Below are 27,376 nucleotides of genomic sequence, written 5' to 3' on the forward strand. Positions count from 1 at the left end.
AAACAAAGAGTGTCTTATTTATGTATGCACCCAGGATTACTTTTTTGTGGCATAGTGTCCTCCCATGCTCATTATGCAAGATCCTGTGTAACATTTACGATGTATTGAAGTGACTCTGCCTCAGGGGTAACTTGCTGGGATTTTATGGTTCCTTTCAATCCTCCTAGCAGAATTTTCAAGATTAGTACTGTATAAATGGGTCCAGGTTAGTTTACCCTGCCATACGCCATGTGTTTTTATGCAGTGCGGTTCCCTGATGTGGGTGTCCTAATTGTGTGTGAAGGTTTTGTTTTGAAAGATCTTCAGTTTGCGTTTGTGTGTTCTCTATACAGCTGACATCCTTCAGCAGGACCATAATGGCTCAGAAATGTTGACGTATGCACTGGCTGCAGTGGTTTTTATTCAAACCTTTCCTTTTGAACAATTTCTGACCTCCACTAATCTATAGTCCCTTGTATCACTCTCCATACCATACCAGCTGTGTGTCTTCTCACTCCTATCACCTCTAAGAGCCAGCAATGTTTCAGGGAGGCAAGGAATTTAGCCCTGACCCCTTTCTCCTCTGCATTCAGTGGGTAGTCTGAGGTGTAGAGAGAGGTTCCTATTACCTCTCCACACTGCCACTATTCCTCCTCTATGACTGTGCTGCAGATTCTCCTGGTTTGTATTGCCTTTTTATCTAGTTTATTGGCACTGGTTTGCATAGCAATGGACCCTGCCTCTTCCTTTACTTCATCCTCGCCCTCATTCACACTCCAGGAACCACAACAGCTTCCACTGCATCACATTTAAGATCGGCTGCACCATATTGAAGGCAGTGAACTCTTGCCTACTGGCCAACCAAGATTAAGATATTCTATGATAAACGCAAAACATGCAACTAGTAAATTACCAGGCTAGAAGCAAAGAAATGTAACAAGGAAAACAAGAGAAAAGAGACCTTCTCTTGCTATTCTCCAAGTATCTGAAATTCCAGGTCAACACATTGCCAACAAGCCCCTTCACTTGAGAGTAAACATCAAGTAAATCTACACATTGAAAATATACTTGCCCTCACTCATACTCCCTAAATTGCATAGCACTCTTTTGATTTACAGTTATATTTGCTCTTGTAAACACCCATAAACACACACCCACTCATTTCCTCTAGCCCTTCTTCTTACCCTTATACTAACCCATGTTCCAAACATAGCCTTGGTATTTACTACGCCCACACTACCCACATGACGCCTTTGACTTATGGTCGCTAGGGAAGTTGCTGCTCAACCAGTCTCCAACTCCTGAAATCCTGTAAGGGGGGCCTGGTATGAACACCAGTGAGCTCAAGGAGGGATGTGCAAGACTTTTACTTGCCACTAGATAGTTGCATCTCCTTTCCAGGATCAAACAGTATGTGCATTTTATCACTCCCCAGCCCAAAAACAAGTCCAAGTTTCTGGGAAAAAGTGATTTATAGTATGTTTAGAAACTGCTAAAATAAGTCACTGTACACCTTAACAGAATTGGCATATGTAAATACATAAAACGTAAGTGTTAAGAGACTTCATACTTTCTAGCATCTGTTGACAATCCTCTAAAGTTAGATAGAAATAGATATAGAAAATATACCTGCGAGTTACATTCTGTTAAGAGAGTGTCTTATGCGCCATAGCTTGTAATCAGATTTGGATGATTCATTTCATGTCTCAATGTTGAAGGGGTCCTCATGTTTAGAGGAAATGCATATATAAAGTTTCACTTTTTTTTTTAAATGGACGTTCATCTTTTTTACCTGTTCATTCTGATTTTTGATTTTTGGACAGTCTGATTCTGGTGCATGAGCTGTACATAGCAGGGGACTTGTTATCAGACCCCAGCTCCATGTGAATTATGTGTATAAATTGCTATATTTGACACATTGGCGAGTCAGCTGTAAAAGTGCACCACACAGTTTTCCATAGCTGCACAAAGTTCATATCTGAAATATTAAAGGTGCTTTGTCCAACTCACATCTAAAAAGGTATGATATGCACAAAAGCTCACGTTTATGTATAGGTTGTAGTTGCCTGTGTTGCAAAGAGGGCCAAGTAGGCGTAACACTACTCTATCTAACCTTTGTTAGGAGAATGCTCCATCTTCAAAGTATTAGCATGTAGGTAATAAGTATGAAAAATATCAATAGAAGCCGGGAAGGGTGGGGACTTTATTGGAGAGGCAGGACTAGGCCAGTCTTGGGCAGGGTTTGAGGTAGTTGAGGAGGAACAGGGTGCTGTCATATGTGCTGGCTAAAGTATAGATGACTCTAGGATAGTTGTTGCAGTAAAGTATATTTCTGAAACTGGCAGAGTCAAACTGTTAAAAATAATATGTGAGAAAACTACATGAATTTTTGTTTGATTTGTTTAGGGCTTGCCACCTAGCACAGAATAAATGCCCATTTTAAAACCTGCTGCATTGAGCCACTTTGCTATAACTGAGAGATAAGACTGCACTGATCTAGAAGTAAACCAGTAGACCACTGGCAATGGGACATGTCTTCAGCCAGGTATTGTGAAAGTGCTGAAGAGGAATTCTAGAAACCAATTACATCTAGACATTTAACTATGCACCTGAACTACACAGTAACCTCAACCCTTTGCTACCCAAAAGACCTCCTGAAAAATTACAGATGTAGAGAAGACTGATGAATAAATTACAGAATAATTTCTGAAAAGTTGAGACTTAGAGATTTGTTTTATTTCTGGAGGAATGGCACAAGGTACCCAGTCTAACCAGAAAAAGAAGCAACCTCAAGGGATCTATTGTGACTGTTTCCCCGACTCCAAGCTTTTGATTGCAAAGACTGACGCTACTGCAGGACCACACAAATGACATGTCTCATGGAATCCTATCTACAGATTGTAGATCTTCGCCCTCGAGAAATAGTCAAATTGTAGAGGTAAAATCTTTGAGCAAGATGAATCACCAATTTCCCACTGAGCTTGCTCTCTCATCTATTGACTGCAAAAGGTAGTTAGATCCTGTTTTACACAACTTCTGAGCGTATTACCAGCTCCGCGACAATGACACTTCACCCATCAATTTCTGAAGTTGCCCATGTCTCAGTCTGCTGCATTGAGTTGACTTACCTGTACTTCATTAAATGTGCATTGCATAATAGGAACCACATTTTCTGTCTTAGTTTGGTGTTCAGGCACAAAATGCATCAAGCTGGTGACTACTCCCCGTCAGATCTTAGCTATCCCGACAACTACCCTATTAAATTAAATTAGCTTGAATTAAAAAACGGAAAAATTAAAAATACAAACGTGACTCTGTGGGCCCAATTTACAAAGAGGTTTTGGCCATAAGCATGTTTATGACCGAAAAGTGCTAAAGGTACGCCTTTTAGGTATTCACCAAAAAATTCCCAGCATATGTAAATCAATTAACTTTTGCGTAATTGTACACCACAACTCCTAGGCAAGGGGTAGGCAGTTGGCATAACAAGGTGTTGGTTGCCTTCTGAGTTCTTAATCCCATTAACAAGCGTTCACAAATTCCATCCGACCCTTTACCACACTGAACATGGGTGGATACTTATCCCAGCCAAGGGCTGGATTAAACCCCCTTTCAGAATGGCAAAGGGAATTGAACAAGCCCAGCTTTAGCGAGGGTTTGTACAAAGGGATGAAGTCAAAGAAATGTGCAATTGGAGTCCTCTGCCCTTCCAAAGTGCAGAACTCTGCCCAATGCACGCTTCTGCTTTAATGACATTTCAAAATATAACAAGTGATGCCAGTCCTAGTAGTGCACCAGGATACTTACTACAGCTGGCATAGCCTTCCAGACAGACAAATGAAAATGTTTGTGAATTGGTAAAAAACGTAAATGTATACCCGTCCGCAGGAGCACTTTTAGGAGTGCAAATTTACTACTTGTTTGTAAATCAGACCCTTTAGCTACAAATTGTCAAATTGTACATTTCAACAATAATTCTGATGTGTGTGTAAAAAGCTGCTAGATTAGTATAGCATGAACTGTCTAAACCTCACTTTGCCACCCAAATTAGCCGAGATTCACCTATTAGAATATTTTACGTTAAACATAATATTCTATGAAAAGCCTTCTGGGAATGTTTTGAGCTCCAAACTATCTTACCTGTTGTTAAATATTGCAGCCATGTTGGAACATTGTTGGTCCTATTCTTTCTGATAGAAACCCATTAGGAAACCACGGTCAAATGCACACACTTTTTACAGTAAACAACCTTTGCATTCAAGAAACATACAATATGTATAATGTTCAAAAATTGTCAATACTGGCTACAACAATTTTGTTTTAAATGAACAAAAATTTAATTATCACACACAATTTCATGGTTTGATCAACTACAGTTTTGAAAGTAACTATCTCGGTTTTAAGACAGGCGTATTTTCCCTCGTTCCCTATTAAAACAGCTCACAAGTATACATGGGGTTCTTTATATACTATGCCCATGTGTGAGAGAAGTATGAACTTTTATCAAAGTAAAAGTAAGGAAAAGAAATGAATCAGATAACCAATGCATTTCAACTCTCTTCTTTTGGTCACAACCATAGAAATACATAGCAACCAACTACATTATGACTAGCACATTGAGAGATATTTTGCATTAATCACACCACTTACCTAGAAGAAGGTTCAGGAAGGCTCGGCTAAATCTCTGTGCGTATTCCATTTCAGGCTTGAGGGTTCTTCCCAATCGCACCAAGTGCTGTTCATGTGGTAAGCTGGACAGGTCTGCCAGCTCGCTGTCACTTAACTCATTGCCGAAAGCCAAGGTGAACAGGATGAATCCTTGGCACTTCGCTAGCCGGGTGACCTCCTTTAGTTTCTCAATGTCCCAACTGCTTGTCCGACTTCCAATAATTGTAAATATGACCTTGTTCTTTCGCAACTTGGGAGCCTTCAAGAAGATGTTGTCAATGGTCCACTGCACAGCGTAGCCAATGGACGAAGGCCCTTCCAGCTGTGAAACATCATTCTGGATGTGCCTCCTTATCAAGCGCTTACTGTTGTATGTTACAAAGCTAAACTCTGTTTCGACTGGGCTTGTGCCTCTGTTGGGTGTGAAGCCAGGCATACCCTGTTGCACCAAAGCCACCCTGGCCCCTGTGCCCCCTAACTCTGGCTCTGATGTGATTTCAACCTGATCAAGCATGGTGCTAACAAATTCTTTCACCCGGTCAAAGTCTTCGCTGCCAACGGTGCGGGAGCCATCGATAATAAAAGCAAGGTCCATGTCAACCTCCACAGGAGGAGGGTCAGCTTGCTCACACTCCACATCTGCTTGGCACTTATCTGCAAAGGGAACAAAAATAAAAAAACATACATAATTCTGAGATGAAACATTTTCAATCACTATTTTTAGAAGTGACAGTACCTCTGATATGCTGAAGAGCTCTTATTGTTTACAAAACAATTTCACACCACAAAGAAAACTTTTACCTGTTAAGACAATGTAGAGGTTCGCTAATGTAAACGGAAAGCCTTCCAGTTCAAGTGGTGCACAACAAATAACACATGTACATAAAGACATAACACCTAATTGTTTTGCAGAAATGTATTAATTCATATTATTAACAGAACTTGTTGTGTTATTATCATTATAATCACCATTATTGGTCCACACAAAAAAAGGTCTTACACCGTTAGTTTTCTTGGATCCATATCCTTTGTTAAAGATTACCACTGTGTGCCCTAAAAGCAAGCAATGGAACATTGGGGCGAGCAATGAACATATTATTCTCTAAGGGTTGGAAATTGAGTGATCAAACATAAGTACATTCTTTGGAACGTTGTGGGTAGGACAGCCAATCGGATTCGTCGAATGCAGTCATCACAAGCTCTTACAACAGGCAATGGATCTTTTGAAGGGTTATGCAACAGTGTTTTACTGACAAAGCTGACTCTTTCACATACTAATATCATAGATGACCATGGAGATACTACATAATGCTAGTTATTGTCCTCTACTCAATGAATGTCCAGTCAGTAGTAGCTTCACCTAAATGTTTAATTCAGGGCAATAACTAACATTATTATTTTTTTTTTTGTGTAAATCTTTTTATTAACTTTGCTCATGGTCTCATACAATACATCTGTAAAATCACAAGATAAAAGGGGGGAACCCCCTGTACGGGATATACATCGATCAGCATGATGGGGCAATAACACATTACACTGGCCACCCTCCCCCCCACTGTTAGATGCCCGATATCTCCACCACGGCCCCCACACTTTTTTCCATTTGCGCACACAGCCCGGGACTTATAGATAACTTCCTCAGCCCTTTGGCACCAATCCAGGTCCCTGCACCATTGATCCCACCTAGGAGGTGCCTGCGCCCCCCAACTACTGGCAATATTCCGCTTCGCCACTCCAGCTGCCAAGGCGAGTCATATTTCCTGATACCTGGACCAATCCGTGGGACCTTTAATCATGAGGAGAAGCCATTTAGGTTCAACTGGTACCGGGGAGCCCACCACCCTCGCCATTGTACGCGCAACCTGCGTCCAAAAATGTACTATATTCGGGCAGCCCCAGAGGATATGATTGAATGTACCCTCCTCTTGACATCCTCGCATACATAATGGAGACAAGCTCCTGTCCCACGCAAAGAGACGAGTTCGTGGGTAATATACCCGGTGAAGGATTTTTAACTGCACAAGGCGGAACCTGATCCGAATAGCAACTTCGCGGGGACTTTGCAAGGCGTCCTGCCAATCTTCGTCTGCCAGGCGACCGAGGTCCCCGTCCCAACTCTCCCGCAGGGATGCCAAGTGATCGGGCATGTTATTTATTAGTTTACGGTATATAATGGCGGTCGGCCTACCTAAGATGGGGTCGAGAAGAAGCCTGTCCTCCATTGGGGAGTGTTCTGGAATGAGCGAGTCAGGACGAACATGGGAGCGCAAGGCGTGCATAAGACGCAGATAGTGAAAACGCTGGGAGTCATGTAACTGATATTCACGCTGAAGTACTCAAAGGATCTGGGGGCGTCCCTATTCCGCACATCGCCCAGGTACTCTATTCCAATTATCTTCCAGCCCCCAAAACCCGCGAGCCCCCCAACTTCCGCTAGGTGATCCCCCACCCACAGTGGGGTCATGCCCGTCAACCTGCCATCCCACCCTAGGAATGTATTCGCTTCCCGCCAGCACTGGAGGACCACCCCCGTATGCGAGGGTAGATCTCTTCGCCGGCGCCACGTGTATAGGAGCGACTCACAGATCCCACCCAGCAGAACATGCCTGTCCACTCGATAGGCAGGTTCCGAACCTGACGCATAGACCCAATCGTTGATTACCTGCAGTTGAGAAGCCCAGTAATATAACTGGACATCCGGCAGGGCCATTCCCCCATCGTACACCCCTCTCGTGAGTTTCCCGAACGCTATCCTTGGGCTTCCCCCTTCCCACAACAGCGTACGTACCGATTGCGCAATGCGCCGAAACACTCCACTCGGGACCGGGTATGGCGTATTTTGCAAAACATAGAGCAGCCGCGGCAGAGCCAACATCTTAAAGAGCGCAACACGCCCAGCTAATGAAAGGGGCAAGGACCTCCAATGGGACACATCATTTGCCAAGCTCACCAATTGCGGTTCAAGATTTTTGTTGAAGAACTCCACCCTGTCCCTGGTAAAATACACCCCCAAATATTTAAAGCCACTTGTCACCAGCGTTGCCGCGCAGTCCCTCAGGATCCGTGGCGGCGGGTCCGAGAGGGGATAAATGACAGATATGGACCAGTTAATTGTGAAGCCCGAGTAGCTCCCGAATAATTCAAAAAGGTGAAGCGCCTGCGCAATGGAATGATACGGGCGGGCCATATATAGGACAATATCATCAGCGTACAACGATATACGCTCCTCCCAGAGGTCAGTGAGCGTCAAACCCCAGAATAATCTGTCCCGCCGGATCCAATGCGCCAGAGGCTCAAGAGCCAGGGCAAACAGAAGCAGGGACAGGGGACACCCCTGCCTGGTGCCCCTACGCAGTGGAAATAGGTGTGACATTGCTCCATTGACCCTGACTCGTGCCAGCGGCTGCTCGTACAATAGGCGCACCCACCCACTGAAAGCCGGGCCGAACCCTAGTTTCTGAAGGACCTTGAAAAGATACGGCCACTCGATGCTATCAAAGGCCATAGATGCGTCTAGGGCCATAAGGGCCGTTTGAGCATCACCCACTGCCTCCGTCATGTACAAAACCCCATAGAGCCTTCGCAGATTGTGGCGAGTGCTCCTGTGGGGCATGAAATCAGACTGGTCCACATGAATCAGGTCCGGCAAGACTGATATCAACCGTGTCGCCAGCGCTTTAGCCAGGACTTTAGCCTCTACATTGAGCAGCGAGATGGGCCGGTAAGAGGCGCATTGATCAGCCGGCTTCCAGGCCTTGTGAATGACCACGATTGTGGCTTCCCGCTGATCCGGCGGGAGTCTCCCCACCTCCCGGGCCTCGAGGAACATACGCCGCATATGATCAACAATCACGCTAGCCTGGCTCTTGTACAATTCAACAGGTAACCCGTTGGGACCCTGTGCCTTCCCCGCCTGAAGAGCTTTAAGAGCCTCCCCCAGCTCCGCCACAGTGAGATCGGCGTCCAAACGGTCTGTTTGTCGCTGTGTTAGTGTAGGAAGCGCGAAGTCCCGCAGGAACTCCTCGCATTCCAACTCAGTCCGAGTACATACTGGGGAGTAAACCCCTTCATAATAAGACGCGAAGGCCTCCGCAATAGCCCCCCCCTCAGTCACCAAGGTCCCGGACTCATCCCTCACCTCCGCCAACCAGGAATGCGCCCGATCTCGGCGTTCGAGCCAGGCCAGCAGTTTCATGCTCTTATCCCCAGCATCATAGAGCCAACGCTGCGTGGCAAGGGAGTATGCACAGGCCTCACCCTCCGCCAACGACCGTAGCTCTCTCTGTTTGAGAGCCAGAGTGTGAGCGAGGTCCGGCGAGGGTTCCCGCAGGCCTCCCACTCCAGGTCCGCAACCTCTCGCTCCAACTGCCGATTTTGCAGCGCCTCCTTCTTCCTCAGAGCCCCGATCAATGCCTGAGCCTGGCCCCACAGGACCGCTTTATACGCTTCCCACAGAGTGAGTTGGGAGGCAACCGAACCCTGATTCTCAGCAAAATATTGCTGGAGCAGTCCCTCAACTTGCTCCGCAGGGAATCATCGCTAAGGCGCCACAGGTCTAATCGAGGATATGCCACCCTGCTAATTGCAGCCCCTTTCAAGGTCACCCCCACCGGGGAGTGATCCGAAATGCCCCATGCCATAACGCAGGGCTCCACAAAATCCCCCAGCCGGTCTTCCTGCATAAATATGTGATCTAGTCTGGAAAAGGAACCATGCCTGGCTGAGTAAAATGTGTATTGCCGCCGCGAACGGTAATGCACACGCCACACATCACTAAGGCCCATAGCCGTGAGGAAGCCCCCAAGACCCAGTTCCCCCCTACTGCCCTGCCGAGTCCCAGAGCGATCACGGTCAGCATCCATGACTGCATTCATGTCCCCACCCAGCACAAGCGTTCCCTGCGGGAGGCCCGCCAAGTGTGAGCCCAACTTCCGAAATGTCATGGTATGCAAACCAGGCGGGATGTAGCATGTGCTGAGAACTAGCAGGCGCCCCTCCCACCGTGCCGCCACCGATGCCATACATCCTGAGGCTTCCGTCCAAGTGCCCGTGATGACTAAAGGTAGGGAGCCGCGGACGAGGATTCCCACCCCCCGAGACCCCGACGTGAACCCCGAGTGTGCCACCAGCCGGTAACCAAATCGATCGAGGGCCCTACATTTGTTCCCTCGGAGGTGGGTCTCTTGTAGGAAGACAATATCGGGGGAGTGGCGCTTCACGTGCTGCAGCACTAGCGTCTGCTTAATCTTACTGCCCAATCCGTTGACATTCCACGTCCAAATCCGTATCTGCGCTTGATCACTCATGTCCACCCATGGGCCCGCGACACGCCAAATTGATCTGCCCCCCATGCCTGTCCTTCGGATACCCCCCCAAACACCAGGATATGAGACATCATGAGCTAACAATGAACTACCCCCGAAACCCCCGCGCTCCCACCTCAAACCAACCCCCCCTCCCTGCCTCCCTGCTAAGTGGGTCCCCAACCACCCACCCATGAAACTCGCAGAGTGCCTGTCACCCCATCTGCCCCAAATCAACCAAACGTGAAAACGTGAACCTGCAGTCTGCAGAAAAAGTCATACTAGATTGCCGGATGGCACCCCCGTTACCAGGTTGTACAAAGACGCCCCCTCACTCCCCGGGGCCCCCACCTCCCCCCGACACTAAAACCCCCCCGCCCACAAAAATGAGGCGCTTACAAGCTACAGACCAACAGCCGCCTACGAATGACTAGCTAACCGCCACAGATCAGGCCACCCAATAGCCATTCAAATGTCCAGGGCAGTACCGCCCCCCCCCACTCGTCTCTATACCCGTAGTCCCAGCAGCTCTGATAAAATCACCCCGTAGGAGCCTGCTCGTCCTCCTCAAGATCCCGCGCCGGCTTGCGCTGTGCATGGATCTCCTGCCCTCCACAACCAGCAGTCGTTCATCGCGGGCCACCTGGACGGCCCACTGCCCTCCAGCCATCCATCCAGTCGCTGGCCTCCGCTGGAGAGTCAAAGAAATATGCCTTTTCCCCATCCAATACTTTGAGCCGCGCCGGAAATAGCATCATGTATTTCACACCATGGTCTCGCAGAGCTTTCTTGACTCCTTCAAAGGATCGCCGTAGCTGCTGGACGTGCAGTGTGAAGTCCGAAAAGAACCGAATGGTGAAGTTTTCTAGCTTTAGGTCTCCCGACACCCGCGATGCCTGCAGAATTGCGTCCCTATCTCGATAATTTAGGACACGAGCGATAATTGTGCGCGGAGGCGCCCCGGGCTTGGGTCTGCCTCCCAGCGCATGGTGAGCCCTTTCCACGGAGAAAAAATTGGAGAGGCGTTTCGGCTTGAGGTGTTTGAGAATCAGATCTTCCACGAAGCAATCCACAGACGGGCCCTCCATTCCCTCCGGAACCCCCACTATGCGGAGGTTGTTGCGACGAGCCCTCCCTTCCTGATCCTCCGGGCGGGCCACCATGCTTGTTTGATTTTTGGTGAGTGAGGACACCTGCTCTTCCAACCTCTTCATCCTGGCCTGCAGCTCCCCGATGCCACTCTCCGCCACTGCCACCTTCTCGGATATCTTACGGAAATCAGCTCGGAGCAAATTTACTTCTTCCGTGACCGAGTCTAGCTTGGGCTCCATCGTGCCACGCATGTCTTTGATTGCCAGCATAATGTCCCGCAGGGATGGGTCAGGTCCATCATCCACCGCTCCGCCGCGCTGACCCGTAGCAGTCAGGCCCTCCTCTTTGCCCATTGCAACAGTATATTTGTCGATCTGGTTGGTTTGGGACTGTGTCATCTGCTTGTTATGGACCATACCTGACCCCGGCCCTCACCCACCGGGGCCCAGAGCCTCAGCTGCGGCCGACAAAGTCCCCCGGAGCAGACTCCCAAGCTTGTCGCCAGGCCAGATACCAGGGAGGGAACCAGGCCCCCGCAGTGCACCAGTCACCACCTGCACCCCACCAATCCCAGCCAGTTGGGCTCCACATATCAACTCAATCCACCCGTGGCAGTCCCGCCTCGCGCCCAGGTCGTCAGCGCGGTGAAAGGATGGCACTACGAGGGGCCCACAGGAACCCGGGGACCTCCTGACTCGAAGTCCACAGCGCGTGCTAAGGGGGCGGCAGGGGCCCTTGGCACAGCTCCACGACGTCGTCAGGGCGCTCTCCTCAACAAAGCCCCTAGCTGAGCCAAGCCATCTCCCACTGTGCTCCATCCTGCACCATCTAAGTCCGCTGCGAGGCGCTGCTCTCACCCCTCCGCAATCGTCTCCGGGTGGACTCCTTGCCGCTGCCGCCTGATGGGCCCGGACACCGCTGCTGCTGCTCTCCGCTGTAATCAGTTACTCCGGCCGGCTTTGTCCCACCGCCGGCCGCTGTCACCAGGAGCGCGGCTCCACTGGGCCCCAATCTTGCACGCTTGGAGCCGCGGGGGGGCCCACACCACCACCAGCCGGACACCGCGCCCCCGCCGGCAGCGCTCTTACCGGGCAGCCCCCCAGGCCTCTAAGTCCGCTGCCAGTCGCGCCGCGGCGGGCGCCATTTTCCTCAGTCCCTCTCGCTTCACAGGGGGTGTGCCCGGGCTCTGGACTCCGCCCGCCTGCCTCCACCAGTCGCAGTCACAGAGGCTCCTCCGGCACTGGAAGCACCAGCCGCGATTACGCTTCACTGCCGTCTAGCAGGAGCTGCGAGACCGCCGAGCCCCGTCACCACTGGCCGGCCGGCACCATTTTCTCGTCACCAGGCGCCATGATTACCTTTAGGCAGAAAAGGCCACTCATTAAGAGGTCCAAGCTCTCCCTAGGAATTGATGACTGTGCCTAGAACCCATTTTATATAATGGATTAATCTGAAGAGGTACAAACCAGACCCTATTTACAGGTTAGTGTGAAGTGTAAGGCTGACATTATGTTAAATGTGTTAGCCTCTTTCCAAAGTCTTTGTAAAGTATTATATGCACAAGTTATCAAGTTGGACATTCGTGAATTGGTGAAAGACAGATTTCCTCCACCCTAAAGATTGTAGGAGAAGGCACGCACACACAACAACATCAGAAATCTTTTAAGCAGATGATTCTTACCATAGCAGAGGGTACAGTCTGAGATAATCCCTAAACGTTGATCCTCTGGTCTTCTCCAAACAAACACTTTCGATCTCCCTGTGGCATCCACCTAACAAAGAACACAAATTGGCTTGTAAAGGCAGATGGAGCAAAGGCAATCAAAGTTATTATTTAACCCATTATACTATAACTAAAATTAGGATAATTCCACTGGTGGATTCCCCTCTGAATTCAGGCATTCCTCCACAAATCAAAGGATTTTTCCATTACCATCCAACTTTAAATCACGTGATCTATTGTTGTGTGTTTTAATGAGTTATTTGAGTGAAAGTGAACTTTAGCATCTCTTTAATGAATATTTTTTTTATTTCATAGCCTAGCGCATTTCAAAGCCGCCTTCAGTGAATTATGATTAGTTTTTATATAGGAAAAAGGAGAAAAGAGAGTTTCATAATTCATTTATTAAAGGCCTAACATAGCAACATTTATTGATATTTAATGCATTCATCTATTTGGCTGGGGTAGCAGACCCTACAAATATGGGTCTTCTATGGCACCTGTATTGAAAATGTGTTTGAAAGTAGAGGACAAATTTGTATAGATCTGGGCATTTCATATGCACAGTAAATGTTAGTTGGGATAAATAATACACTTTAAGATTATTATCCAAGAACACAATGGAAATGTGCATGAACTTCTACTTGGTAAATCACATTTTGACTTCAATCCACGAATAAATGAGATATAGCATGAATTGAATCTCAGATGTTTAGAGGAGGTTGAACGGTGCACATATGTGATGGGTGAATCCTGTGGAATGTACCAAATGGTACCAAAATTAGTTAGTAGGGGAAATGTATTATGCAGGAAAAGAGAATTGCCAATGCTGCAGAAGTACATTTAAGACTTCAGCTGCACTGCTGTTTGAAAAGACACCAGTCTTTTGGTAGCTAAATGTTATTAATGAAAACTATTTCACAAATTAAAAAATGAAATGACATACTTTGATATTAACCTAAGTTTCAATTAAATCATTAACAACAATTTTTAAATTCTAAAGTGCAATTCAAAACTGAAGTGATGCTGCTATCTACAATTGATCAAAGGGTACTTTAATTGATTGTGATACTGGTGTGGGTAATATGCAGGAAGCTCAAACAAAGTCCTAGGACAAATTTTCTGGTTCTTCAAGAGAATGTCCAAAAGAGTGATAATGTGCCATATGTCACAATGTACTTAAAATGAAATGCCTTGAAGTGCCAAAGACCAAACAATAGAATGGGTATTTACACAGACAGAAATATTCAGTTATATTGAACATACTCAAATTAATGAAGTGATATCTAGGCAAAAACTGGTCCAGTGATATCGAATGCTTAGGAAAAACAGATATCATTAGTAAGCACTTATAGAGATCCTGTGAATTTAAATGCTATAGTGCAGTAGAAGTAATACGTTGCATACACTTTGACTAATAGATAATTTATAAGTTTGTGCTTTTTTTGAAAGTGTCATCAACGTATCCATTTGTTTTCTATTTGAAATTGTATTTTTTTCTCTTTCTAATTTGGAAATGTCTGATATTTTCTCAGCATTACCAATATATACAACATTTAATAAACAGGTTATTAACCTATATAATAGGTTATTAAAGAGTAATTTTAACTATGTTATGAATACCATGTATTTCCCTTTCCTTTCCCCGCGTTTCTATTCACTTCACCTCCATCATCCCCATCTGAATGGAACTCCATTGGTTCCCCATTGCTCACATGCACAATCTTAAAAAACAGCTGCATCATTCAAAAAGTCATCGTGAACAGCACCTCTGCTTATCTTGCAGACAAGTCCACCATCTATTGTGGTTCTGAGCACTTGCAGTCAGGACTCCATCAGAGTGCAGACTAAGAAGTATAAATTTAAAAAAAACATAGTAGCAGGCCTTTTCCATCTGTGTGCCAAGAATCTAGAATAACATCCTGTTATCCATCATGCCTGTCCCAATGCTGTTACAATTTCTGAAACAGCTGAAGATGCACCTCTTTAATGAATGCTACACCAAAATGCACTAACAGCGCACATACCAGCTATGTCCGCTGACTGTATGCTGAACTTTGACCATGTGCTACACTCCTCTGCTTTTTGGCTAGGCTAGGTGCACGCTGTAGAAATGGCACATACATACACCTGTAAAATCAGTACGTAAAATTGTAATAAAACTGCCTTTTCTGTGTTTCTTTACCTTAGGTATTCTTCTGTCTCAGTCCCCGTGCGATATGTGTGGTTATATTTCAGAATGGCTTCAAGTTAATCACGATATTTCGATACATATTTCTCAATCAACCAATCAGGGTTCTTATAGAGCATGGGTAATCACCCGTTATGGGCTCAAGGCACTCTGTCGAAATGCCAGGTCTTGAGATTCGTCCTAAATTGAAGCAGTGAACGGGATTGCCTGAGATGTAAAGGTACTAAGTTCCAGGTCTTTGCTGTGTGGTAGGAGAAGGATCTCTCTCTGGCCGAGGTCTTGCCGATCCGTGAGATAGTGGCCATGGCCAGTTTGGTGGGGTTTCTGGTGGGAGTGTAGAAGGAGAGGTGGTGGTTTAGGTATGTAGGTCTGGTGTTGTGGATGACTTTGTAGGCATGTGTGAGGAGCCTGAAGGTCTTTTGTTGATCGGGAACCAGTGAAGGTCTCTCAGGTGACCGGAGATGTGGCTGTGGCGGGGGATGTCCAGGATAAGTCTGGTTGAGGCGTTTTAGATGCTCTGCAATTTCTCTTGGAGGTTTTGGGTAGCGCCAGCATAGAGTGTGTTGCCATAGTCGAGCTTTCTGCTGATGAGCGCCTGGTGACTCAGTGGGGATCCACTTGAAAATCTTCCAAAGCAGTTGGAGCATGTGAAAGCAGGAGGATTAGACAGCAGTGATTTAGCGGTTCATTGAGAGCAAAGTGTCGAGGATGATGCAGAGGTTGCATGCATGGTCGGTGGGTGTGGGGGTGTTCTGAGTGCTGCGGGCCACTAGAGTCGTCGCAGGCGGAGCTTCGGTTTTGTCAGAGTTGAGTTTGAGGCTGCAGTCCTTCATTGATGCAGTGACTGTCTTCATCCCATTGTGAAAGTTTCTCTTAGCGGCTGTATGTTCTTCGGTGAGGGAGAGAATCAGCTGGGTGTTGCCGGCTTAGGAGACAACGTTGAGTCCGTGGTTTCTGATGATGGCTGCAAGCAGGGCCATGTATATGTTGAAGAGGGTGCAACTCAGAGAGGAGCCTTGAGGAACTCCATAGCTGATATCTATAGGTTCTGAGGAGAACTGTGGGAGCTTGAGGGTTTGGCCGGTGAGGAAGGAGAGGATCCATTCTAAGGTTTTTGTCACGGATACCAGCATTGTGGAGTCTTGTGCAGAGGGTGTGATGGGAGACAGTGTCGAAGGCGGCAGAGAGTTCCAGGAGGATGAGGGCTTTGGTTTTGCCTTGGTCAAGGAGAGTGCGGATGTCGTCTGTTGTGGCGAGGAGTGCAGTCTCTGTGCTGTGGTTGCTTCTGAAGCCTGATTAGGAGGGGTCCAGGGTGTGGTTTTTTTGATGAATTCAGTGAGTTGGGCATTGATTGCGTTCTCGATGACTTTGACTGGGAAGGGGAGCATAGAAATGGGTCTGTAATTCTCGAGGTCCATCAGATCACAGAAGGTTTTTTTCAGTAGGGGATTGATCTCTCCGTGTTTCCAGACCCGATGGAGTAGTTGTTGGTGCTGCAGAGTTCCGGAGCGATGGTGGTGCTGAGTCGGTTGAAAATGTGGTGGGGGCAAGGGGCGGAGGAGGCTCCAGAGTGGATGGTCTTCATGATCCTTAGAGTGTCGTCAGTGGTAAGGGTGGTCCAGTTGAGCAGGGTCGGCTGGGGTCTAGAGCATTTGGATGCAGTGGTTACGGGTGTGGTGGGTGGGTTGTGATGCTGTCAGATAGATATGATTTTGTGGTGGACAAAAGTGGTGAGTTTGTCGCAGAGATCTTGGGAGGGGGGATGTCTGTGGTTTGGTGAATTATTTGATTACGGTGAAGAGTTCTTTGCTGTTGTGTGTGTTATTGTTGATAAGTTCATGTATGACAGTTTTCTTTGTGGTTCTGATGAGGTGGTGGTTTGGGTGACAGTGGTTTTGGAGGCTGCATGGTCTGCCAAGGTCTTGCTGCTCCTCCATCTTCTCTCGAGCAGTCTGCAGGTGTGCCTGGACTCTTGGAAGGTGGGGGAGAACCAGCTGGCTTTCTCGGAGGGCTGCTTGCCGGAGGGTTTCCTCAGGGGAGCCAGTGTGTTGGCGCAGTCGGAGATCTATAGGCGAGGGTGCATGCTAAGGCACTGGCATCCATGGAGGTCAGGGCTGAGGTTTTGTGGAGGGAGGTCATTAAGGATGTAATATGTGAGGTCATAAGAAGTGCATTGTGGGGGCGTAAGTGATAGTTAGTTCAGGTAACTATAACTGCTGAATTTCTATGGCTTTGTAAGAGTGAAATCTAAGCCTAACAATAACATCCCTGTAACCTTTCATTTTATCAGTGAATTTCTAAGGTTTTTTAAATTCTATTTCCTAATTACACTGTCGCTGTAACCTTTTTTTGCAAGGGAATTTCTAAGTTATTTTAATGCTATTTCCTATTTTCCTATCTACAACATCACTCAAAAACCCGATATGAGCAGTCAATCTTTAACTTTTTGTAAAGTTTTTTTAGTGAAAAAATAAATATATATATATATATAAATATATATAAATATATATATATATATAATACACACACACACACACACACACACACACACACACATATATATATATATATATATATATATATATAAATAAATATATATATGTCCAAAAAATAGCTGATCCACCTCAGCTCTCTCCTTGAAAGTTTTGTGGTGATCCATCAAGGGGGGGCTGATAAAAAAGACAGGCCCCAAACCGTAACTTCTTGGTGCAATGTCTATAGGGAGTTTTAAAAATTACTACTTTCCAAACTTTATACCAAATTTGGCAAAAAAATCTTGACCTTTATCCAGAAAGCATGTTTTTTTGTGATTTGGTGTGAATTCATTCAGTAGTTTTTTCAGAAATTACGGTTAAAAATGTATATCTTTCAGAATGGCACGGTTTGGAGGACTCTTGCAACAGTCCAGCAGGCACACAACTTCAAAATATAGAGTGATATGATTGGCCAAGGAGACAATTTTTCTGTGTCGGCCTGCTTGCTCCCACAGGAGTTCACACTCTGATTGGCTGGCCGCAACTTGAAGAGAAATGTTGTGGCTGTCATTCCAGGACACTAACATACATACAGGACATTAAAATATAATGGGGTGGCGTGGGTTCCCTGAGTCCCTTGACCATGTGGGAGGGTCCGAGAGAGACAAAGTAAAAATAAAGCCAGGGCCGCACTGACTCCCGCATGATGGGGATTATAATTTCGGGGGATGATATCTGTTCTGGTTGGGATGGTTGCTGGCCCCCGGGGTGGGGGATCAAGAGACTGCGAGGAGCTTGGGTGCAGAGACTTGCTGCAAGCCTATGAGTGGCCAACCTCACACCACACTGGTCGATCTGGCAGTACTAACACTACTCAATACTATGAATACATAACCAACACATTTGAGTATTCAGTATCCCAAATGACCCACACTGATGGTTGGGACAGGGGTCGTCTGATTTCTAACGTTTTTTAAGGGTGAACAAGAAATGCAAACCAAAAACGATGCCAGGCATGACCTCTCTTGTATTTGGTTAGACATTCGGTGGAGGAGACCCACCATTGTGCCTTTCAGTTCTAGGCACTGCCAAAAGTCATCTCATGCAGCAGATGAAATGCTGAGGGAAGAGCAGAGGGCACAGATTCATCTGTAAATGAAAGATGCACCTGGCAATGTGTCCTTGCACACCCTCCAACATTATCAAAGTGCATATTTTCATTGCTGGAAATGAGCGCACCTTCTAATGTAGTGACAGCAAATTTCATACATGTGAAATATGAACTGCTTGTGTATTTCTGGAAATTGTTGAGGACTCCACTGTTTTAAACCCTGCTATATTTGTGATGCTTCTTGCTGCTGTGCTCAGATGTAGCAAAGTTTGTGGTTGGTGCCACACAGACAACCAAAATATCAAACTAAAACTCAAAAATCCTTGAAAGACTATATAGGTCAATTAGACAGGGAGAAACACAAAATGTCTCATTAACCAGTGCTTAAACAAGTAGGGGGTATAATCCCTTTATCATCCTTATTTAAACATCTGGAGGGAATCAAGTCTCAAACATCAATATTTAAACAGGTGAAAGCCATATCATTCTGCATCCACAATTACTTAAGTATATGGAGGTCATGTTGCTCACCATGCGCACATCGGAAAAAAGAACAATATGTGCAAATTGGGAAAAACCTTACAAAAATTGTGCCTTATTATTTCTTTTTCTTTGTTATGGTATCCAGCAGCGCTACATGCAAGGTCTACATGATCTGAAAGAGCAATGTTTACCTCAAAGGCCTTAACAACATTGGGCACATCTGCGAAGGCAATCACCACAGGAATGATTTCCGAAGCACTCATCTCCAGCACGGCCGTGTTGATTGAATTATCATCTTGGGATGGGCCGTTCGACAAAAATATGGCCACCTTCCTCATTAGAATTCCTTGGCGAACCCGCTTGAACACATTTCGGGCCACAAACTTCATGGCACCACCGATGTTACGTACAGCAGAGGATCTCTCTGGGGGTATTCTCCTCACGGCTTCTAGGAGTTGGCTTTTCTTTTTGAAGTCTGAGAATCTAATAAGGTATTTAGTGCCGGCACCATATGACATAACAGACACCCGGGCCCCCGATGGGCAGTTACTTTCACTGATATCCAAGCCTTCCAGGTAGGACAGCACAATGTTCTTCATCCTCTGAAATGCAGATGCTGTGACATCCTGTGAGGTGTCCAGGGCGAACACAACTTCAGTGGGATACACTGGGCATTTAGATGGACCTATAAATTAATAGAATAGAGTTGTGCTAAAAGACACATTGAAAGACGATTTAGAATTTTAAAGAGAACACTATTATGTGAAAGTATTTACCTGAGCAGCAAGCTGTAAAGAAAAACAGTGGAGAAAGTTGTCATTTTTGTAAGTAACACAAAGCACAACATTCTCATCAATACAATGTTAAGGCTTTTCCCTGACCATCTGTAGGCATGATAATATTTTAAACTCTATATACGATCCATTTAATGACCTTTTTACAAAATATGGAAACAAAAAAATCTGTTTCTTGCATGTCCTTCCAGATGCTGTATGTAATGATTTTGAGAAGTTACATTCCTTTGAAGGTGTAGCTGCTGCCACATTCTAAATCTCAGGGCTTCTTTCTGTGCTTATTCATTAAGTGGGTAACAGCGATCTCCTTAAACCTGTCTCACGCCATCAAAATTGGTCAAGCCTGAGCTAAGGACAGTACATTCTCTACAGTGACCAGTAACAGCCTGTCCCCTGCCAAAGTGGCACAGCGGGCCAGAAAAGGGAGGGTTTGGTGGAAAAAAAATAAAAATAAATAAAAAAACGTACCTTAATGCCGCCACCATCTCTTGCAGCATCGCGCTCTTCCTGCTTCTGGGCACAGGCTCCCAGACTGCGCTGCGGCCAACCCTGACAGCGCATCAAAGCAGCAATGGGAGTGGCCTGAGCGCTGGCAACTTGCACTCCCTGGCAGACTGGGAGCCTCTGCCTGCTCTTTCCAGCCCCGGCAGCGCAGCGGGTGCTGGAGAGAGCTTCATTGCGCATGAGGGTTTGACCGGCCTGAAATGGCTGCCAAACCCTCAAGCTCAGTGGAGAGAGTACCCACCACTCCCCGACCAGCAGTGTCATCCCCTGGACCCACCCCCAAGCCTTGCCAGAGTCCTGGGGGGGAGGGAGGGTCAAGGGGATTAAATTAAAACAGGTTTAAAACCAGTTTTATTGTTGCTTTATGTACTGGTGGTGGCATGTGGGCGGCGCTCCTCCTCTCTAATGGAGCAGCCACCGCTGGCAGTGACAGCATTGTCTTGGCATCAGGGAACTGTTTCCATGTCACCGGCATAAACAAAAGGATGCCCCTAGAAGGAAAACATGTAGGCTGACAGTAATGTTTGCCCCAAATGAGAGCTCATTTATGGGCCTGGCAACGGTTGCAAAAGATGTAACTGAGTTAGATGGGAGGAATATTTTCTATCCATGGGACTTCTACATCTCTCTAAAATGCCATTTAACATTCTCAAAAGTGACTACTGGAGCCCTACCAGGAACTGCAAAAGTCTCTCTTCAGTGAATATTTTACATTATTCAGAACTTTGCAGCTTTTCTTCTTTCTAACATAGATCAATATTATAAAATCTTCTCTACCCAAATCTTAGTGGTTACCAGTCAGGAGAGAAATGCCAATTCTCATCCCAATTCTTATCTCAATTGGAAACTGAACATGATCTCTTCTTCTTGCGCAGCAATAAAGCTTTATTCTTCTAACACAAACCTGTGGAGCCATGAACAATAAGAGAATTTATGGTTAAAGATCATACCCTACAGCACTACATTGCTCAGGAGGCATCCCCAACACCTAGACCAAAAGCATTTGGTCACCTACTCTTCTAGTTTTCTCTCGCTCTTTGTCTCTCTATTAATATATATAAAATATAAAATATGTATTCAGGTTTTGAAGTAGCTGTTGGAAGGATAACCAGTCTGCTTGTCTAGGGTTTAGAATCAATTGCCATCCTCAAATGTCAGTGGCCTCACTCAGCAGGGGGGTTTATTAAAAGCTAACTCCTCAAAGTGATGTGTTTATGGTAGTTACAACTATTTCTTAATGCAATTAAGCTTCAAAAATGATGTTGACATTCACCATCTTACCACAGACATGCAAGAACTAATAACTGGTTATGATCCATAATTTAACCTTGCAGTTGTCATGTCAAGTATTGTTATTTCAATGAAAGAGGAAAAGATTATGGTCCTTCTAGCCTCAGCGTCTGTATTGTTGGATAGCTGTGCCACTTTGACTAAGGTTCTTTAATAGCCATTTTACATTCTGTAAATAACTTGCTTTTCCACTAGTAAAGCCCCAGTATCAAGCAAGTAATTGATACACCAGTGCCAGAGAAGCCAGTTTGCCGTGAACAAGCCACCTAAAATTGCCCTTTCATTACTTTAAATTCCCTACATTGCTCTTAGAGGTCACTTTCCTGGGTAGTGTGATAACACAACAAGACATTACTTAGAGAGGAGGGCATGATCAAATATGGCATTTCCATGTGCAAGTGAACAAAGATACAAATCCCACCACTCTCTCACCATGGCCATTCACTGCTGATGAACTTAAGGAAGTAACAAAAATAGCTCAAAGACTATTAGGGCATGACTTTGGCCAGGCTATCATTGGTTGGCTCAACTTGCAACATCTCCCCTAGTGCCATGCAACCCACTGTAAGTTTTTGCTTTACAAAACCAATCACATAGACTAGACTTTTACCCTGTGCAAGAGGTAAATCTAGAATGAAAAATCCAATCATCTGTGAAACACTTGTGAAGTGGTTTATCTATGACAGAGAAATTCCAGAATTTGAATCTGCTCAAGAATTTAGGAAACAAGTGTGCATCATTTTGTCTAAACCTTTTCCAAAATGTCAGGAAATATTTCTTGGCTACTTACGACAGTTTACTCTGGTGAAGTTTATAAGCTGACAGGGCTGCAAAGGAAACAGGAGAGAGATTCATCAATAGAGTTTGCAACATTCGCAGCATGATTTTAATATGCTATTTATTTCCAACTATTGTGCAGACACAATTTGATATGTTTAACGTTCTAAAGCACTGTATTTGTAACTGTGGTAGAACAGGAAAAAGCTTTACAAATAATTGCCAGTAAAGTGTTGATTTCCATTGTTTTTGAATGAGGGGGGACATTTAAGGAGTTAATTCTTACATAACAAGAGTTAAACAAATGCACATGCATGAACACTAATTTTAAAATGATTCCTGTCTTCAAGAACTCTTACTTTTTGTTTTGTCCTACTGTTTTATTTATTTATTTAATTTATTACTGAATTTAACAGCATTTCTATGACCAAGAATGCATTTAACACTTCATATTGAAAAACAACGGCTATTAGATTTGTCAAATAAAAATAATAGAGACATGTAACAATTAACAATATAAACCACCAACAATGCATTCATTTTGAGGATGTGTGTGTGTGTGTGTGTGGGGGGAGGTGGGGGGATTGATGAAAACAGGTATCCCTTAGACAGAGAGAATCCAAAACGGAATGTTCTTCGGAATTATGGCATTCAGAGAGATTTGGATATGTTCTTTAACTGTTACAGAGTTTTAGTATTTGTTTTCTTCAAATTTGTCACTTTTGGTCCCATGTAAAGAAATAAAAAGTATTTTCTCCAAGAGTTGTGTGAGCCCAATGCTGTTTGATAGTTTGTTGTGGGGATATAAGAGTGCTGGTTTGCGGAGGCAGCTAGAATAGTTTTTTTTTTTTAAGTGGGATAGTAGTTGGGCTTTCACAACTAATTTCAGATTCTCGATTGGGACCTCCTGTTTGCTCTTTCTTAAAAAGTATGTTTGGAAGAAGGATGCATTGGCTACTTCCATAATGCAACACTGGGTTTTCATTTGTAAATCACTGACAGTGGTCAGGCTTCAGGTACCAAGAAAATAAATATTTTCAGTGGTTATAGTTCACCACCTATGGATATAGGAGTGGTTGGCTTCCTGTGAACTTTAGATTCGTTTTGTTCAGTTAGGTGTCAGCAAAAAGGTGGCTATACACCTTATCAAAGAATGATTTAAGGTCCTTTAGGACTTTAGAGGTGAAGGCATTCAGATAAACCTCAGTTTCTTTGTCTTACTAGAGTATGGTTATGCCTCAATTTGGTGTTTGTGCTAACAGCGCTTTCACGTACATATGAAACACAGTGGTAGATCACAGTTCAGAGCTCTGGGGAATTCTGCTGAAGACAGACGGAGATGAGAACTCAGTGGTGTTGATTTTTATAAACCGGATTATCTTTGATACGAATAGTTCCATTTCTGATCACAGTGTCATGTTTTTTCCTGTCCTAAATTCAAATATGTTTAGCACTCTGATCAATGGCCTTATGTAAGATGGAAGGTTTAGAGACTGGTCTATATTTTGTAGATCTTCCACATCAAGACTCAATTTTCTCAGAGAGGAAGAGACTTCAGCCATTTTGAGGACTACAGGCAGGAGTCCTTGGCTTAGAGATGCATGCAACATTCATTGGACTATTTGAGCTAATCCCCATTTTGATAGGATCTGATCATCAACAAAGGAAGAGGACCACACAGCTTTCAAGTTGTTGGTTACTGAGGAAAGATAAGTGCTCCTGACCAGCTTCTAGTTGGGTGATGGTCATGGGGAATGGTCAAATATGGAATCACATTAAATGTTTATCTGAGAACATGTAAGATATTTCTTGTATCTTGTGAGGAGAGTGGGTTTTTTTTCTTTAAGAAACTTCTCCAGCTATGCAATATTATATAGGTGCTAGAAAATGTAATTTGCACTAGGCCACATTAGTCTGGGAGCATATGGCAGCTCAATGCTTAATTAGTTAAAAAAAACATATGAGCAAAATAGCAAAAGGGTTTGAAATTCACACCAGGGCAGGTTGCATACATAGATTAGATATTTGCATAATTTTTGATTTATTAATTTGCTCTGAAAAACTCGCCTTCACACCAGATTGTTGCAATGTCAGTTTTACATCCACCACTTATTACATTGATTGGCATCTAATAAAAATCTGCATTCAACAAATAAATACACTTTTCTCTTAACATATCTGCAAATTTACTCCCAGTCACTGATAGCATACATGTAAACACCAAGCCAAAAACATTAAACACTAACTAGAATTACTGAATTCCTCATAGAAAAATGATACGTTAAAAAATAACCTTGACTAGTAAGTTTAACAAAACTCATGAATTGTTGGGAAAAGTTGCCCAGCAAGCATCTTTAACATTTCTAACTACTCCTAACACAGAATCTGGTTAGTGTTGAGGTGAAACAAACTAATACAAAGGTTACATACAGTCATGGCCGCAGTCCCCTGTGTTCCTTGGGCACCCTAAAATAAAAGAGAGAAAGTATCATGTTAAACCTATCTTCCTTTTGACAAACAAATATAGAATAAGATTTTAACCAGCGGAAAGACTGCAAGCCAGTGTTTTTAAAGATCATCATGGTTGGATAAAGTCAGGTACTTATAATGAAACCAACTTCAGCAGTTACATTATATGTATGCTCCTGTTCCAGCTTAATTTGCTTTCAACTAAAACAAGGATTACCCCTGCAACAAAACTTGCACCTAAATTTTGGGTGCACATCATTACTAGTTTATCCATCTTCCTTTATCATAGTCCTTACTTCAGGGGAATAAATCCTGAATTTCGTGAAGTAAGACCTGGACTAAAAAATGTAAGTAACTGGGCCAATGACCTGACAATTACCTTAACTACCTATTACTTTGAGCTGACTATTATTTGGGCATGACCATTAATTTGACTGGGTAAAAATAGTCACATAAGTAATGGTTGGGGAAAGTAATTGTAATCAATATAATGATGATAAGTCGGAAAGGATACACATCAAGTATTTATGCTTCCGATATGTATTGAAGATTTTGTGTTTAAGTAAATGATCCGATTGTCTGGTTCAAAATTAGGTAGATTTTTAGTAAATGCAGTGATTTCCAGTACATACCTTATACTTGTTATACAGGCAGTTAAAACATGCCACTATTGTGCATGAAAAAGTTATAAATATTACAAGGATTTATTATGTAACAAGTGTTAATGTAACAAATATATATTTAAGGATGTGGGTATTGTGAATATTTATATGAAGCATGCTACTCCATTAGCCTAAAAAAGCCTAATTCTTCTAAAAGTTTTCAAAAATAATTTTGATTCAAATGGATTACTAATCAAAAATTTGAAAAAACTTAAATGTTAATTGAAACAAAATCTAAATAATTTTGGTATAAAATATGTGTCAAAATATATTGGGTTAAAACTACAAGCAGGATACATTTTTAATATAATATAATTGTAAAGGTTAGGAACCTATGGAAATTCATTGTGCTTATAAAAAATGAAAAGAGTCTGTAAAATATGAAAAAGGTGCTTCAAGCTATGTAGGTTAGAATGGAAATAGGGAGGAATTTAGGGCCTGATTACGATGTCAGACGGACCGCTACTGACAGGCCGTTGGTGGCAGTCCGCCCTACAGCCAGGGCTGCAGTTCGACTGCCATATTATAATGCTGCCGGTCGGAGTGCTGTGCTTAGGAGGAAAGACTGCCGCCTCCGACAGGATCATAGATCCCGTCAGGTCGGCGGTCAGACTAGTAATCTCTGAATGGCGGTTTTGCCTGCAGAGGCACCGCTGTCGGTATTACAATGCCATGAAAGCCAGACGGGAAGGTACTTTAGGGGTCCCAAGCGTCCCGTCCCCCCTGGGTCTCTGCTATGGGGCCTAGGAAGAACACATGGTGCCCCTGAAACACCCTGTGCCAGGCACCACATGGTGCTTGGCACGCGGTGCAGGGATGTTTGTAAACAGGCCTTTTATCATTGGGGCTTGTGCTACGGCCCTTCTCCAGGCCGCAGCACAGGCCTCAATGGCTTGCAACCTGTCAGCCGGTCCCTATCTGCAACGATGGCGGTCGGACGCTTGTCTGATGCCATCCATCGTAATAAGGCCCTTAGTCTCTTTCTCCTTACAATAACTTGGCAAATGTAAAAAGACAGGTTCCAATGGTAATTCCTACATAAAAGAAATTAACTTTCAGGTTGCCTGAAAGGTAATACTAACAGACTTTGTACTTTAATGCAACAGGAAATTGAACCGTAAGGTTGCTTAGAACTTAAATGTAAGGTTCTTCAAATTAGGCATTACTTTTATTTCTGTACATCTGAATAGTGGTGTAGGGGCATTTTCAGACTACATATTCTTCTAATGTAATTATCAATTGGATTTATTTACATACAAAGCTCTGCCAATGATGCAATTAATAGCTAAGGACTCTGACTTCTTTTGTAATTTCCAAAATATGAGGGCTGATTGAAACAAGGGAATAATTAGTAATAGATCAAAACAAATCATGATAATTTGGTTGAGTAAAAAAGCTGTGAAAGAGCCAGATTGTTACTTTGGCTGGGCCATCCCCGGCATGGCTGTTATTTGCTAATTGAAAAGAAAGTTAAAATACTATTACCCTTGTTCCAGGTGGTCCTTTCGGTCCGGGATCTCCAGCTGAGCCATTAAAGCCGGTGTTTCCCTAAATATAAATTCAATAATGTCAAGAGTTTTTAAGTTTTATTTGTCCTACTACGAGCTCATTGTCATAATTTTGGTGAACTGGCCAAGAACAAAGCTCATTACAAATAGACTGATTTGACATGTGAATCATAGCATTTTTAATAGTGAAATAATGAAATAATAATGGAAGTAATAGAAATAAATATCAGAAAATGGACAATTGACTACCCACATATAATGCCACATTGCCCTGAAGTTATATATTTAGAACAATAGCGCCCTATTTCTAACTATACTATCTTAGCACAACTACCACTGAACATATCAACA

At 44.2% G+C, this 27,376-nt stretch overlaps 1 protein-coding gene across 1 annotated transcript in view; it reads right to left on the reverse strand.

The window, feature by feature from the left end:
* Nucleotides 1-27,376, reverse strand: part of LOC146789037 (collagen alpha-4(VI) chain-like) — a 428,058-nt gene that overhangs the window by 49,425 nt on the left and 351,257 nt on the right. The window contains exons 32-38 of the mRNA XM_085630646.1: nt 27,003-27,065; nt 24,817-24,852; nt 22,400-22,436; nt 19,798-19,809; nt 19,213-19,706; nt 12,724-12,814; nt 4,630-5,301 (exon numbers count right to left, since the gene is read on the reverse strand). Coding sequence (XP_085486772.1) covers nt 4,630-5,301; nt 12,724-12,814; nt 19,213-19,706; nt 19,798-19,809; nt 22,400-22,436; nt 24,817-24,852; nt 27,003-27,065 — 1,405 coding nt within the window. The remainder of the gene's footprint in view (nt 1-4,629; nt 5,302-12,723; nt 12,815-19,212; nt 19,707-19,797; nt 19,810-22,399; nt 22,437-24,816; nt 24,853-27,002; nt 27,066-27,376) is intronic.

The sequence above is a fragment of the Triturus cristatus genome, chromosome 10 (assembly GCF_964204655.1).
Source record: "Triturus cristatus chromosome 10, aTriCri1.1, whole genome shotgun sequence".
Taxonomy (NCBI): Eukaryota; Metazoa; Chordata; class Amphibia; order Caudata; family Salamandridae; genus Triturus; species Triturus cristatus.